At 41.1% G+C, this 15,730-nt stretch overlaps 1 protein-coding gene across 1 annotated transcript in view; it reads right to left on the bottom strand.

Annotated features, from left to right (window-relative positions):
• LOC125453258 (high-affinity choline transporter 1-like) overlaps positions 1-15,049 on the bottom strand; it is an 87,401-nt gene extending 72,352 nt beyond the window's left edge. Inside the window, exons 1-2 of the mRNA XM_048532582.1 lie at positions 14,854-15,049; positions 13,194-13,307 (exon numbers count right to left, since the gene is read on the bottom strand). Coding sequence (XP_048388539.1) covers positions 13,194-13,307; positions 14,854-15,037 — 298 coding nt within the window. The 5' untranslated portion in view covers positions 15,038-15,049. The remainder of the gene's footprint in view (positions 1-13,193; positions 13,308-14,853) is intronic.
• Between the last annotated feature and the right edge of the window lie 681 nt (positions 15,050-15,730).

Raw genomic sequence — 15,730 nt, 5'->3', positions numbered from 1 at the left:
ACAGAAAGTAGTTGAAGACAAAACATTAAACCTTTAAGAAGGATTTAGATGTAGCTTTTAGGACTAAAAAGGTGTAGTAGGAACAAGGTATTGAGTTGGATGATCAGCTTTAGACATATGGATGCGAAGTTAAGTAGAGTACTTGTGAACTAGAAGGCAGGATGTTAGAATTTGTTTGTAAAAGTGATGGAAGGGGGCAAGAGTGTACAGTCCCTTTAAGAGGTAATGTACTTTTCTAAACTTGGAGAGCCAAATGAAAATGTCTCAGGAAGCAGCTGAAGAGGCACAGACAGTTCTGAAACTGAAACATGTATTAATTGATCGTGTGCTTTGAAATCTTTGGCTTGTTTTGATGTTTTGGCAACCAGCTTGAAGGTCAGCCAATTAGTTTAAACCAGGCACATAGAGATTTAAAACCAATTGAATTTAAATCTGATGGTTTTGACAACCTTAGACCCAGCATATTTTAAGAAAATTGATGGGTCCTTGCGGGTATATAAGAAGAGGTTTTTAGAAAATCAGTTTGGGAGCAAACTGCCATCTGGAGAGTAAGTATCTGGCTCCCACAGAAATCTGGAAGCCCGTTGAGAAAGCACCATTTATTCATAAAGGTGCCATGGTAATTCTAGCTAAGATTCCTGATAGAACAATTCACAAGAAAGCATTCCTGACAGAAGATCAGTGGAGAAGGCAAAGAACTTTGGAACACTTAACCTGGCTGTACCTTTGAGAGTCTAAGTTTTAATTTATTTTTATTATTACCTGGGTTTTTATAAGTGCTATGTGTATTTATTGGAACAGCATACCATTAGAATTTGTTACATTAGAGAATCGTTTGTATTAAGGGGAAATTATTTGATTTGTTATTAGTTCCACTAATTTCTTCACTTCTACCGTCAAATAAGTTCAGGTTTAATTACTAGAAGAGGACTTCCACTCCCACAGTGACAGACTGGGGGCTTGTGTTTTGATTTTAATTATCAGGGGTTCAACCTCATCTTTCCAACAAGTTAGAAGAGTGGAAGAGGTTTGAAGGCTGGATTAGCCTGGCCCCATTGTCGAATGTTTCTAGCTTTCCAGTTTCTAACCCATTGTAAAACGGGATGAACAAACAAATTACACTTGCCATTAGCTCTTCTCCTCTCTAGTCTCTAATTATGTAGATTCAAATGAACTATTGATTTGACAACTTATCCAGTGTGTATTGAGATCCGACTTGGAGGTTTTATGTCTGTTGGCTTGAGGATTGTTGATGTTAATGCCGCTCTTGAATGGTCGATGAACCATTACTGTCATGATGTCCGTCAATGGATTAATCGCAAGAGGCATTAATGGATGAAGGTTTTGCAATAAGACAAAGTACTGCATCTCTTCCATATAATACCCTCCACTGTATGGACAATGTATGATCACTGCTGATCCATAGACTCTTGGATAACCATATCATTCCTGTATAGGCCCCTTTCTTATACCTGTTGCCCTTGGTCCAGTTGTAGCAATGTTATGGTGGTCTCCATTGTCATGAGTATCTTGCTGTAGTAGACAAGGCTCCCATTTGTAAGAAACATTTCTAGAATCCTTTGGACTCAACAATAGATTCAGCCCCTTTAATAAAATGGGGACTGGACTCATCAGATTTCCTAATCTTTCAGTATTTCTGATGGTGATAAGTCTTATCAGAGCAGAGTGGGCCAGTAATTTATTGAGGCAATATAACTGATATATTTTTTAGAAAATATTTTATGATCTGTATTCCATCTTCTGTTTCCCCCTTGGACTTGTTTGCGATCCAGGTATATGTTGAAATCCAAAAGTAGCTAAAAGGCTTGTTAATGAACTATATTTCCTTGTCAGATACAACCACATGTATTGTAAGCACTTCATATGTGACACTGACAACTGAGTGGCGTTTAATTCTTCTCTTTAAGCACCATGAGAAATATAAAGAGCTACAATCCCTACATGATCAGGGACACCTTTCTCCATTAGGCAGAGAAAGAGAGAGGGAGGCAGACAAATGTTTATGTATAGCTCTGCGGTAATCACTCTACAGTGTGGGGGAAGGGAGGAGCAGGCCTTAAGAATTGCCACAGCCACAATCCATGCTGTTGATTTAGTTCTGCAATAAATCACTGGTCACTTATCCAAATGAAGAAACCAATCTCTCACTATAAAAAATAGTTGACAACAATAAAGCAAGACTGCCTGTCAAACATAACTAGTTCAGTTCTGAGTCACTTGCATATTCTGGTGGGTGAGTATTCCGAATTAATTCTTCTGTATTGAGGCTTATTAAAAGCAACCTTCACAGTCAGCTATAAGGTCCTCAACTTCTTTTCAGACCTTTGGGTTCAACATGCGTGAGCCCAGATTCTTGATAATGTGCAAGTATCCTTGATATAATTTGTCCAGACAATCAAATCTGATTATAACACAGTGTGAAGCTGGGTGAACACAGCAGGCCAAGGAGCATCAGAGGAGCAGGAAGGTTTGACGTTTCAGGTTGAGACGACCTGAAATGTCAAACTTTCCTGCTCCTCTGATGCTGCTAGGCCAGCTGTGTTCACCCAGCTTCACACCGTGTTATCTCAGATTCTCCAGCATCAGCAGTTCCAACTATCCCAGTCAAATCTGATTGACAGTTTGGCCATTCCAATTTTAATTTGCACCGATCCATCTATGATGATGACATGTTGATGCTCAAACTAAGTTTTCAAGGCCAACTCACTGGGCTTTTGGTAAGGCTAAGTTCAAACATAACACCAACACATGGCACCACATTGCAAAACTTTTACTTATTCCTGTCAGATTTGATTGAGCCTATTTTGGGTTTCTGGCTCTTCTGTTGACATGGCACATATCTACAATTCAAGTTTGCCGGCAAATTCCTTATCAGACATTTGATGGCTATTGACTGTCATTCTAGAGTCGGCATCTGCCATCATTTGCAACTTTGCCTGCACAAATCTGGCCTCATAGGCATATCAAAGCGGAGATGAATTACCTACTTGTGGAGACATCCTTGTCAACTCTCCAGTCTAAAAGAAAGACCAATGATTTATGGCCCATCTCTGTGATGGCCTTCTCAGAAAGAATGTTATCTGAAGGCCTCTTGTAGGGACACGTAACAGAAGGGACCTGCTTCTCTATACCTATGTAGCTTGTTATCATGTCAGAGAATGCCCTGTAAGCACAATGACCTGTTTTGACACGCTTCTGCTTGCTCCTGAAGGAACACTGCTCCAATGCCTGTAGCTGGATCAGCTTTAACGGTTGGAAGGGATAGGTTCTAATGGCCCAGCCAGCATGTCCTTGACCTTTAGTAATGTACCTTTGTGATGCAAATGCCGGCACCATCCTTCCATCTATTTGAGTAACTCCTGTTCCAGGGATTGATTGTTACCAAGTGACGCAAAAGTTTTGTCAATTGGTTTAACTTGCCCAGAAACGTTTGTAATTCATGAACTGATTTTGGAATTGGAAGCTAACATTTTTTGCCTTCTGTGGGTCTGGCCTAATGCCACCTTTGCCAACAAAGTGACCCATGAGTGAAGAGATTGCGAGGATAATTCACATTTCTCGTTGAGTAAGCCTCACAGCCCATAGGAACTTGAACACTGCATGGAAATGAAGGTCATATGTTTTGACTGTCTCCCTTCAATCAATCTGCCATGTATGTGGTAATATGGCCACTTCCTAGCCATGCAATAAATTGCATTAAATATTTTGGAAGATTTCTGGGATTGAGACAATCCTAAAGTGCAGATAGTTGAAACAATATGTCTCAAATGGAGTTAACATTCACAAGTACTTTTGAATGGTCATCTCATGGGGCCTGCCAGAGTTCGGTGTTGGAACTAAATTTGGTGAGGATTCTTTTCTTAGACAATTTAACTAAGCTCTTGTCATCAGTAATCATGGGATGGATCTCCTTAGCAACCATTTTGTTGAGCCAAGTTAGGTCACCACACATTGACTCAATTGTTTTGGACAAAGTGACCATGCTCGAGCAGCACTTGGTTGATTTGGTTACCAAGGAAAGGACACTCATTTTGGTTTTCCTGAAGCTTTTTTCTGAACACAATTTGGCAAGAAAGCCAGAATCTTCTTGGGTGCGTAGAGATATAATGGTTTTCCATCTTGCTTTAAAGTGATGCAGTTTGTCTAATCTGGTGAACAATTTATTTTCATTTCAAGGAAACATTTATCACTATGCTGTAGTTTTCCAAATTTTGAAGAAGGAGGTGGAGGGCCAGAAAACACTTCCTTACTCAAGTGAAGTTTGCCAATTTGGAACTGCGTTTGCTTTCTACAAGGTGCTATGCTTTGTATTATCGGGCTGTTTTCAGCATCTCCAATCTCCACCTGAACAATGCAGATCTGGAGCTGTAATGTCTGTTTCTACAGCCCTGGTAAATGGTCACATGAGACAATGACACTCACCTCTTTATCAAGCTTAAATTGAGCAAGATGTCAATTGACATAAACAAGCTCCACATGTTACTTTTGCTCGATAAACTGTTGGAAGGAACAGTAGTTTGCATGTTGCTAAGTGTTAACCAAGTGTTTGGATGATAGTAGGGCTGTTGATATAATTTACATGAATTTCAGCAAAGTCTTTGACAAGATCTCACATGGGAAAGTTGATAAAGAAGGCAAAAGGTCATGGGATAACACAGTGTGGAGCTGGAGGTACACAGTGGGCCAGGCAGCATCAAAGGAGCAGGAAAGCTGACGTTTTGAGTTGGGACCCTTCTTCAGAAATGGGGGAGGCGGATCGGAGCTCTGAAATAAATAGAGAGGAGGGTGGGGCTTGGGAAGGTAGTTGGGGTGGTGATAGGTGAACGTAGGTAGGCAGTGGTGGATAGCACTTCCAGAGGTTGCAGGGAAAGGTGCCGAAGTTGGTGGTGCTCGTGGGAGTGTGGAGCGGATGAGGGAGTTGCAGACAGAGCGGTCCCTATGGAAGGCAGTTAGGGGTGGGGAGGGAAATATATCTTCGGTTGTGGGGTCAGATTGCAGGTGGTGTAAGTGGAGGAGAATGATGCATTGAATCTGGAAGATAGTGGGGTGGTATGTGAGGACAAGGGGCATTTGGTCTTTGTTCTTGTTGTGGGAAGGGAATGTGAGGGCAAAGATGCAGGAAATGCAAGAGACACAGTTGAGAGCATTTTTAACCACTGAAGGGGAGAAGTTGTGGTCCTTGAAATAAGAGGACATCTGGGATGTTCGGGAATGGAACGCCCCATCTTGCGAGCAGATGTGGTGGAGGCGGAGGAATTGGGAATGTGGGATCGCACTCTTGAGGGAAGATGGGTGAGAGGAGGTGTCGTCTAGGTAGCTGTGGGAGTCGGTGGGCTTGAAACAGATGTCAGTTTTGAGGTGGTCACCAGAGATGGAGACAGAGAGGTCCAGGAAGGAGAGACGTATCAGAGATAGTCGAGGTGAACTTGAGGTTGGGGTGAAAGGTGTTAGTAAAGTTGATAAACTGTTCAAACTCCTTGTGGGAGCATGAGGCAGCGCCGATACAGTCATCGATGTAGCGGACGAAGAGGTGGGGGATAGTGCCGGTGAAGCTGCAGAAAGGGGACTGTCCCAAGTATCCTTTGAAGAGGCAGGCATAGCTTGGGTCCATGCGGGTTCCCACAGCCACCCCCTTTGTCTGTAGAAAGTGAAAGGGGAAGTTGTTAAGGGTAAAGACAAGTTTGGTTAGGCAGATGAGGGAGTTGGTGGAGAGTGACTGGTTGGACCTGTGGGAGAGGAATAAGTGGAGGGCTTTTAGGCCATCTGTGTGGGGGATAAAGTGTATAGGGATTGGATGTCCATAGAGAAGATGAAGTGTTGCGGGCCAGGTAATTGCAAGTCTTGGAGGAGGCGGAGGACGTGGGTGATGTCCTGGGCATAGGTGGGAAAATATAGCACTTCCTGCGGATGCAGGGAAAGGGGCCAGAGGTGGTGGGGTTAGTGGGGAGTGTGGAGTGGATGAGGGAGTCGCAGAGAGAGAAGTCACTATGGAAGGCAGATGGGGTGGGGCGGGAAACATATCCTTGGTTGTGGGGTCAGATTTCAGGTGGCGGAAGCGACAGAGAATGATACGTTGAATCCGGAGGTTAGTGGGGTGATATTTGAGGACAAGGGGGATTCTGTCTTTGTTCTTGTTCCTGCTGTGTTCCTCCAGCTCCACACTGTGTTATCTCTGACTCCAGCATCGGCAGTTCTTACTATTTCTGAAAAGCTCACGGGGCCTTTTGTAACTTTGGCAAGTTGGAAATTGGCTTAGTGGTTGGAGACAGAGGGTGGTGGTAGAAGGCTACTTGTTCCTGGGGCCTGATGTGCAGCAGTTTACCATAGGATTCATTGCTGGGTCCCTTATTGTTTGTGATATTCATAAATGATGTACATGAGAATGTGGTCCAGGGTGGGGCAGGGGTGTGGTATCGATGAAGAATAAATTTGTGGATGACACAATGATTAGTCAGGTAGATCACAGTGAAGAAGGTGTTAAGTAACAAATTTATAAATGGATTGGCCAAATCAGTGGCAAATGAACTTAATCCTGATAAAAGTGAGTCGACGGACTTTGAAAAAAGTAACGAGACAGGGGAGTACTCGATAACTGGCAAGAAAATTCAGATGCTTGCCTACAGACCCTTGAAGATGGCAGAACAGGTTAAGAGGGTAGTTAAGATGGCATACAGAATACTTACCTTTACCCATTGAGACATAGATTATAAGAGCAGGGGTGTTACGTTGGAGCTGTACAGAAATTTAGTTAGACTACATCTTGGGCTAATGTGTGCAGTACTGGTCACTCAGGATATTGCCTGGAATGGAGCATTTTAGTTAAGAAGAGAGACTGGATAAGCTTAGACTGTTTTCTTTGGAGTGGAGAATATTGAAGGGGAACCAGGTTAAGATGTATATAATTATGGGGTTCATGGACAGTGATAACAGAAAGCAGCTGCTCCCTTAGTTGAAAGGTTAATAACAAGGGGCTATAATCTTAAAGTGAAAAGCAGGAGGTTTGGTGGGGATTTGAGGAAACATTTTTTTTCCCCAGAGGGTCGTACGGTCTGGTAGGCACTGCCTGGGAGGATAATTGAGGCAGGAAACCTCACAACCTTTAAAGTATTTGGATAAGCACTTGAATTATCATAACATTGAAGGCTATGGGCCTAGTGTGGGAAACTATTGCAGGTAGTAGTGTGTTTTTGGACGTACACACTCAATGGGCTGAAGGCTCTCTTCTCTACTGTACGATTCTATGATTTTTAGACCATTTTCGTTCGGAACTGTGGACAATTCAAAAGAGACCTCCATGGAGATTGTAACGATAGGTCTGTCTCTGTCTCTCCTGGAAATAATGAAAACATTTACAGTAGTCAGAGAGCTGTAAGGATATAGTCCTCTCTCTGACCCCCACTCACTCTGTCTCTCTCTTTGTGAGTAAAAGACAGCACTCTGAACTGGTAACTCAATATAATACCCAGGTATAACTGACCAACGACATAAACCGAGGATCTTCAATCACCCTGAAGCTCACAGCAATGTGATCTCATCAACAAAAGTCAAAAAAACTAAGAAAATCACCTCATTCCATCTGTGTGTCTTGGACTCTTGATTGCCAAAATTTTCTGTTTTTAAAATGTTTCAAGCCCATAATAAACACTGCAAAGAGTTATGTTATATTTCATCCTGTGTATGAATGTTTGCGTGCATTTGGGTTTAAAGTGGATGGAGTTTAAGTTTACGCAGTAACACTTAATAATCTATTTTGCCTCTTTATAAAGACCATATGTATTCATAATTGCATTTTTTTTGGTTTCTTGATGAAACCTGGTGGGAGTCTTTTTTCGGTACTATTTAACAGTAAAAACAAAGGAATTTAACCAAGATAGCAAAGTGTAGAGCTGGATGAACACAGCAGGCCAAGCAGCATCTTAGGAGCACAAAAACTGACGTTTCGGGCCTAGACCCTTCTTGACATTGGATTCCATCCCACAGTTGCTCTTCAAGTATAAATGGTGGTGTGGCTTCTTCTGTAGCATCAGAAACCTGTTAGTAATGGCAGGTATACATTATGATGTTAATGTTCCACAGCCTACAGCCTGTGGGACGTATGTGCTGGGTTGGTATTCAAACTGCTGAGTTTGTTGAATTCTACTGGGGGTTTGTTTAATGACTGTTAAAATTCTCCCCTGCCTTTGATGATATGACAAGAGGAGATTGCTATGTTTTAAAAGTAAGTTACTTTTATACATTATAGGAAAGATATTATTAAGCTGGAGAGGGTTCAGAAGAGATTTATTAGGATATTAGAGATAACAAGGTGTAGAGCTGGATGAACACAGCAGGACAAGCAGCATCAGAGGAGCAGGAAGGCTGATGTTTCGGGCCTAGGCTGAAGAAGGGTCTAGGCCTGAAACATCAGCTTTCCTGCTCCTCTGGTGCTGCTTTACCTGCTGTGTTCATCCAGCTCTACACCTTGTTATCTCAGTTTCTCCAGCATCTGCGGTTCCTACTATCTCTAAAACATCTTTATCAGGATATTGCTGGACTTGGAAGGTTTCAGTTATAGAAAAAAGGCTAGATAGGCAGGAACATTTTTCACTGGAGCGTAAAAAGTTGAAAGGTGACTCTATAGAAGTTTATAAAATAATGAGGGGTATAGACAGAATTAGCGGTAGATGTCGTTTCCCTAGGATGAAAGATTTCAAGACTAGGGGGCACATTTTTAAGATGAGAGAAGAAAGATTTAAAAAAGGCATGAGGGATTTTTTTTTACATGGAGTGTGGTTCACATGTTCAATGATCTTCCCGAGGAAGCAGTAGATGTGGGTAAAATTGCAACATTTAATAGACATTTGGAGAAGTACATGAATAGGAAAGGTTTGGAGGGCTATGGGGCAGGTGCAGGCAAGTGGGACTAGTTTAGTTTGGGATTATGTTCGACATGGGCTGGTCGAACTAAAGGGTCTGTTGCCATGCTGTATGACTCTATGACTCTCTGAAATACCTGTCATCTATAGACTAATAACCAGCAGGATGGCAATACCCGGAGTTGAAAACTGGAGAACACTGAAAGAAACAAAGCAAATTCTTAAAACGTCATAAGAAAATGAAACTTCATTTCAATCTTTCCTTTGAACAAAACAAAAATATCTTCCACTTTGAGCTCTCATCATATTGCAACAGATGGTGGGAAGATGATTAGTTTATGGAGAAGATTGAAGACACAAGACACATTGCAGGAGCTAACTAAGGCTTGGAAACACATTGCTATTTAAGGGCCAAATGAATTATTGCGACAGTTCCTCCTGAGATTATTTTTTAATCAAGGCCAACTTATTAAATTGACAAGGTGTATAGCTGGATGAACACAGCAGGCGAAGCAACTTCAGAGGAGCAAGAAAGCCAGAAAGGGTCTGAAGAAGAATATTGGCCTGAAAAGTCAGTTTTCCTGCTCCTCTGATGCTGCTTGGCCCGTTGTGTTCATCCAGCTCTACACCTTGTTATCTTAGTAGGAATTGCAGATGCTGGAGAATCTATCTCTGAAACAACTTATTAAATTTGTGCTTTTCTTTATATTTGGGGATTACTTTCTGATTTTGACTAAATCATTTATAAGGTGATGCTCTCACATAATAATACTTTCTGTATGTGTTAACACATGGGTATCTGGACTCACGTGCAGTTAGAATATTTTATCAACACTCTCAATAATGATCAACTCTTACATAAACCTATTGCTTTCCTTGTATGCTGTGGCTTTAGTTTCCTTGCCAACACAGTATTTAAATTGATGCGTAACCAGCTTGAGTTAACAAAATACTTTTTTCACAATAGCCACCACACATCTGTACTGGAAAAGCCATCAATGTAAACACAACTTCTGCAGATGGCGAGGTCACATTAAATGCATTTTCATCTCATATTTATAAAAGCGGAACATTTAAAACCATGCAGTTACAGCCCTATGTACTGCATCTTAGACCTCAATTGCAGATTTAAAATTCAACAACTAACAGTGTTCAGTACAGGATAATCCATTGCTTTGGTTCCATGTTTTTTAGTTGCTGAACAGCCAGAAGCTAAATATTCTGTGTTCTTTCACTATGAATCAGTGATTTAAAGGTTTTTTTTTGGATCCCAGTTAACTGAGTGTTCCTTTGTTGAATGATTTAAAACTGTTCTCATTCCTTTTCAGCCTTTCTCTCTCTCTCTCTCTCTTCCACACCTTTCTTGCAATCTCCTTCATTCCACCCACTCCACTTAGGCATGCTTCTTCCTTCTCAGGCCCTCTGCCACAGCCTCCTTCTCCTACCCATCTCTTCTTCTGACTGGTATCTCCACCCAGCATCCAGCAGATGGAACTCCTTGGTCCAGCAAAAGACCATCCTGGAAAAAGAACCTGTATCTCTGCCAATTGGAGCGCTCAGCTTTACAACAATTTTCAAATTTTCCTTCACAGCTCTCAACCCTCAGTTCCTGGCAGAAGACTGACCCATGGACTCCCTTAATGCCAATGTGGAATTTCATAGTTGTTTGCAACTTGTCCAATCACAGGCTGCGTCTCTTCTGGGTCATGAGTGAACATTTCAGCAGCAAGTGCAGGAGAGAACAAGCTTGTGATTGGAGGTTAAAATTGTATCAGTGATAATGGGAACTGCAGATGCTGGAGAAACCAAGATAATAAAATGTGAGGCTGGATGAACACAGCAGGCCCAGCAGCATCTCAGGAGCACAAAAGCTGACGTTTCGGGCCTAGACCCTTCATCAGAGAGGGGGATGGGGTGAGGGTTCTGGAATAAATACGTCAGCTTTTGTGCTCCTGAGATGCTGCGGGGCCTGCTGTGTTCATCCAGCCTCACATTTTATTATCTTGGATTCTCCAGCATCTGCAGTTCCCATTATCACTGATACAATTTTAACCTCACTGTGAAGCCTCTTCCAGGGATGCCTAACCTGAAGAAGTTACCCTCCTCCCTCCGGACCAACCTCAGGGAATCTCTCTCCCATTGCAACTCTCTTGTCCACCTCCCCCTCTCTCCCTATTTATTCCAGAACCCTCACCCCATCCCCCTCTCTGATGAAGGGTCTAGGCCCGAAACGTCAGCTTTTGTGCTCCTGAGATGCTGCTGGGCCTGCTGTGTTCATCCAGCCTCACATTTTATTATCTGTGATTGGAGGAGTGACTTTTCATTCTTTTCATTATTCTTTTGGGAGTGGGTGACTTTTCTATTGTTGGAAGTCATTGCACCAGATTTTCTAGGATTTGGCTGGATATGTCCATTGCACATATAGCCCCTTGGGACTACATAAAAGCATTGTCACCTTTGTTGGAGATTGAAAAGTAATTCCCTCTGAAAAGTCTTTGTCGGTCTCAGTATGATTTTTACATCAAAGGTTGATCTAGGCAACCATTTTTGCTCTTAAAGCATTCCTTTTAAAGGAACATGGGGCATTTAGACATTAATCCCCTTAACCCCACCATACATGGCCAGAAATTCAGAATTAAAAACTTGGTTTCAGTTTATGCAAAGACAGAGAAGAGGCCAAATACACACAAAGTCAGTAAAATATTTCAACATTAAATTAAACAGTTAAAGGGTGTTTGACTGTTTAAGATCAAATTTTTTTAGAAATATTAACATTAAAATGTCAGAGGACATGTTGGGAAATTAATGGTGACATGATTTTTTTTTGGACAGGAAACAATTTTACTACTGAAGTTTAAAACATTGTGCTTCGGGACAGTCCCGGGTAAAATGAAGGGGGCCATGTGACTTATGCTATAGTCTACCTAAGATCAGGTTTCCAGATTGGAAAAGAGGGGATGTAAACCCTCAGGAGCTAAGAATCATTTGAACTGTTGTTTGGAAGAATGTAATGTCTAATTAAAAGATAGTGTCATGTATGCCTTTGAAGCGTACTTTCTCAGCTTTGTTAAAATAAAAAAGGGGTGTTCTGTGGCTTAAAGTAGAAGTTGCCAACAAATATATAGTTTCTTCAATAATGGCTTTACTCTTTTGTTGCTGTGAATGCATTAAAGTATCTAGTGTCATTCTCCCAGTTATTAACTAGAAATTCAAATTTCTTTCTAAAAGTTATTGATCTCTATGGAGATCACAAATTTGATATTTTTAAATACTTCAGTGGAAATTGTACTTTGTGTAGTTCTTTTGTCGTCAGTGTTAATACTGCAGTAATAATGTTAATGTTATAAATAGAAAGCGGGACATAACACCAGCGCTTCGTCGGAGGCTCACTGATGATGTTACCTAGAATGGTGACGAAACGTCTGAAAACTAACCTTCCAGCTCAGCGAGCAAACTCACATCCAGAACCTCAACCTGAGCTACAAATCTTCTCAAAACTTGCTAATGTTATTACTACACTTTGCGTTGAACACCTTTAATATTTTACTTCTCTATCCGATACAAGAATCGACAGCTTAAGAAATTTTCCTGGAGCTGTCCAAAATGCAAATTTTCAAATCCAGCCTCATAAAATGCATGGAAATATGAGAAGATATCAGAATTTTATACATCCAAATCTAGACACACTGCCTGCTTCGGAATGAAATCTATTTTTCTCTATTCGTGGGTTGATTTGCTTTTTTTTAAAAGAACACTGATCTAAAACAAAGCAGTGGTACCAGTGAGGCTGTGAGGGAAAAATAGAAAATCAACAAGCTTTTGTCAGTATTTAAGGGCTTTTTCCACAAAGAAAGCTGGAAAGCACTCCAACTTCTGTTCTAAAGATTAAAATATAAAATTTTAATTATAAATTCAAAGACTGTTTCCAAAAGGCCTGAAGAAATATCCCAGCAGCATCTTAGGAGCAGGAAAGCTGATGCTTGGGGCCTAGACTTTTCTCATGAAGAGTCTAGGCCTGAAACGTCAGCTTTCCTGCTCCTAAGATGCTGCTTGGCCTGCTGTGTTCATCCAGCTCTACACCTTGTTGTCTTGGATTCTCCAGCATCTGCAGTTCCTATTATCTCTGAAATATCCTGGAATTTTGATTCAACAGTTGTACAACATAATCCCTTGCTGTTTAAAATAGTTTTGACTGCCCTTGGTAATTTTATACCTTTTTTGTGTTGAAGAAAAATTGTATTATTGCATATTGCAGAGAAAATAGTGAATTGACCAAAATATATGCAAAACATTTGTAGAAAACAATTTTGTCCTTACCGATGATAAGACTTACTGCAAATCCTAAGGGAGCCTGTGTCCATACAAATCCATGTCCAACAACATAGACTGCCTCTGCTGTACCATTAATGTAAGCACCACCAACCCATGTGGCTATGGGACAGATACAAGACGATTAGGAACTGATCTTATTTATTTCAGTTCGTTGCCACATGTATCTATAATACTAATTACTAATATTACCATCATCATCATATGATCCAAGGCCATTGTTTTGTTTTTAGCACTTGGGGAATGCTGATTTAACGTAAAGGTAAGAACTTGGGCAGAACTTGTGATGCGGAGTATCCGCCATTCTGATTTTGCCTCCAGATATCCATCTGGGCGCAGTGAGGAAAGGAGGTCCCCTCTTATCGTCAATAAGCGAATGTGGGGGAGTTGTTCTGAGGGTGGAGCCAACCACCTTACCTTTCATTCATGCCTGTGAAGCACCCATTTGATGGAAGAAGCAAACTTAGCACACAGCTGTACATCAGTTTGGAGGAATGGAGAGGCAGGCAGTAGACCTGTAGAACAGTGGTTCCCAACCACTTCAGTAACACAGCACAATTCAATGAAAAACAATTCCTTGGCACACACACTTTTTTCAACTGAATTGATCGCACATAAATGTCAAATTGTACTTGCATTTATTATGATGGCCAAGATGTGCAACATGGTGCATACAACAAGCTAAAGATTGTATTTATGTTTCAAATGTGTTTTATGTTGATTTTTATCCCTTTGCACAAAATTTCACATCGCTCTGTTTGAAAACCACTGCAGTATAGATACCCGTTTTCTCCTTTTCATGACCTTTTAACTTTTATTGTCCAGGAGAGCCTCCATTTAAAGGCATCATGATGTCAGTGAGCTGCTTCAGCCACAAACACATCTCCTTACGGTGTTGCTTAGGCTTTAGAGCTGCCAGCCCTTTGCTTGGGTCAACTGCACGAGGAGTCATTATGGAGGGCAGATCTTTAAATATTTCATGAGGTTGTTGACTTGCTCGCTGAGCTGGCTTGTTTTTGTTCAGGCATTTCGTCACCATGCTAGGTGACATCATCAATGAACAAGTCAACAACCTCATCCACAACCCGAGCTACAGATCTTGGCCAAAACTCTAATTATTTTATTGTTTATTGTTTGATTTATTATTATTATTTAATTATTAGTATTTGATTATTTGAAATCACTATCTAATTACTAGATATATCGGGAATTCTAATGAAATAGATAATGGCTTTCTGTCTCTATCCTTGAATTTAAGTTCAGTGTCAGAGTGAACAAATTTATTCTCTTCACTGGCCCTAAAAGTCCTTTGTGAATGGGATTGGGAGTTTCAATTAAGCTCCAAGTTCATGTGGGCCCTGTTGCAGTTAGTACTCAGAGTGACTGCAGGCTGAAAATGAGGAAAAGGAGCATTATTGTATATCAAATCATGTTATGCATTCTGACTAATGTGAACACTGCAACCCTAAAAGTGTCCAAACCCCAGCATAGGGAACCATCATGTTGCTAAGAAATAATAGTAAAATGGTAAGGAAAGGTCTTAAATGGTTTGTGCAAACTATAACATTTCTTCTTGACATCAATGATTAAAAAAGTACTAATTTAACCTTTGGCAAAGGTAAGACTAAGTATAAATGAATAAACTCACCAGTCATAGTAAAAATACCAAGAAATAAACCTATGTCTCTCCGCCCTATCATAATAACTTCATTTCGAAGTAATTCGCCATGTGTTGGTTTGCTTTTATTTTTCCAGGCTGCCCATATTCCAACAGCTAGGATGGCCAAGTAGAACAAGATGATTGCGATTAGCCCTCCAATATCGACACCCATTTTTCAAATGAAAATGCAGCGAGTGCAGAATACTGTCACCAATGGCTAGATAAAACAAGTGCATGTATTAGTATTTACACACATCAAACAAGAGTGAAATTCATAACTGCTAAGCCAATCAAAATGCCAATGTCAAATGAGATCAAAGAGGAACATATAAATGGATACAAAAGGAAGTGCCAATTTTTCTTATGTCACAGCAATCTGGTATAATAAAAACAGACGTATTAAATTCCTCAAGTTCACTCCCCAAAGGCAGGTCCTTCCTCCCCAGCACAGGTAATGCAAGAAGGCAGCTCCCATATCTTCCTCAAGCAGGATCAAACCCTGTGTCAATAGCACCAATCCTCACTGGCCAACCAACTCCTCAAGAAGCTCTGATGAAGGGTCTAGGCCCAAAACGTCAGCTTTTGTGCTCCTAAGATGCTGCTTGGCCTGCTGTGTTCATCCAGCTTCATACTTTATTATCCTCAAGAAGTCTGACTTGTGGTGTCAAAATTCACCTTCGCATGAATGTTCATAGAATCATAAAACCCCTATACAGTGTGAAAACAGGCCATTTGGCTCAATGGGTCCACACCGACAAAGCCTCTGAAGAGCATCCCACCTATACCCATTCCCCTACCCTACCCCTACATTTCCCATGGCTAACCCATCTACTCTGCACATCCCCTGACACTATGGACAATTTAG

Source organism: Stegostoma tigrinum, chromosome 6 (assembly GCF_030684315.1).
Source record: "Stegostoma tigrinum isolate sSteTig4 chromosome 6, sSteTig4.hap1, whole genome shotgun sequence".
In the NCBI taxonomy this organism is placed as follows: domain Eukaryota; kingdom Metazoa; phylum Chordata; class Chondrichthyes; order Orectolobiformes; family Stegostomatidae; genus Stegostoma; species Stegostoma tigrinum.
Note: the sequence above shows the minus strand (reverse complement) of the source record. Positions and strands in the feature narration are given on the sequence as shown.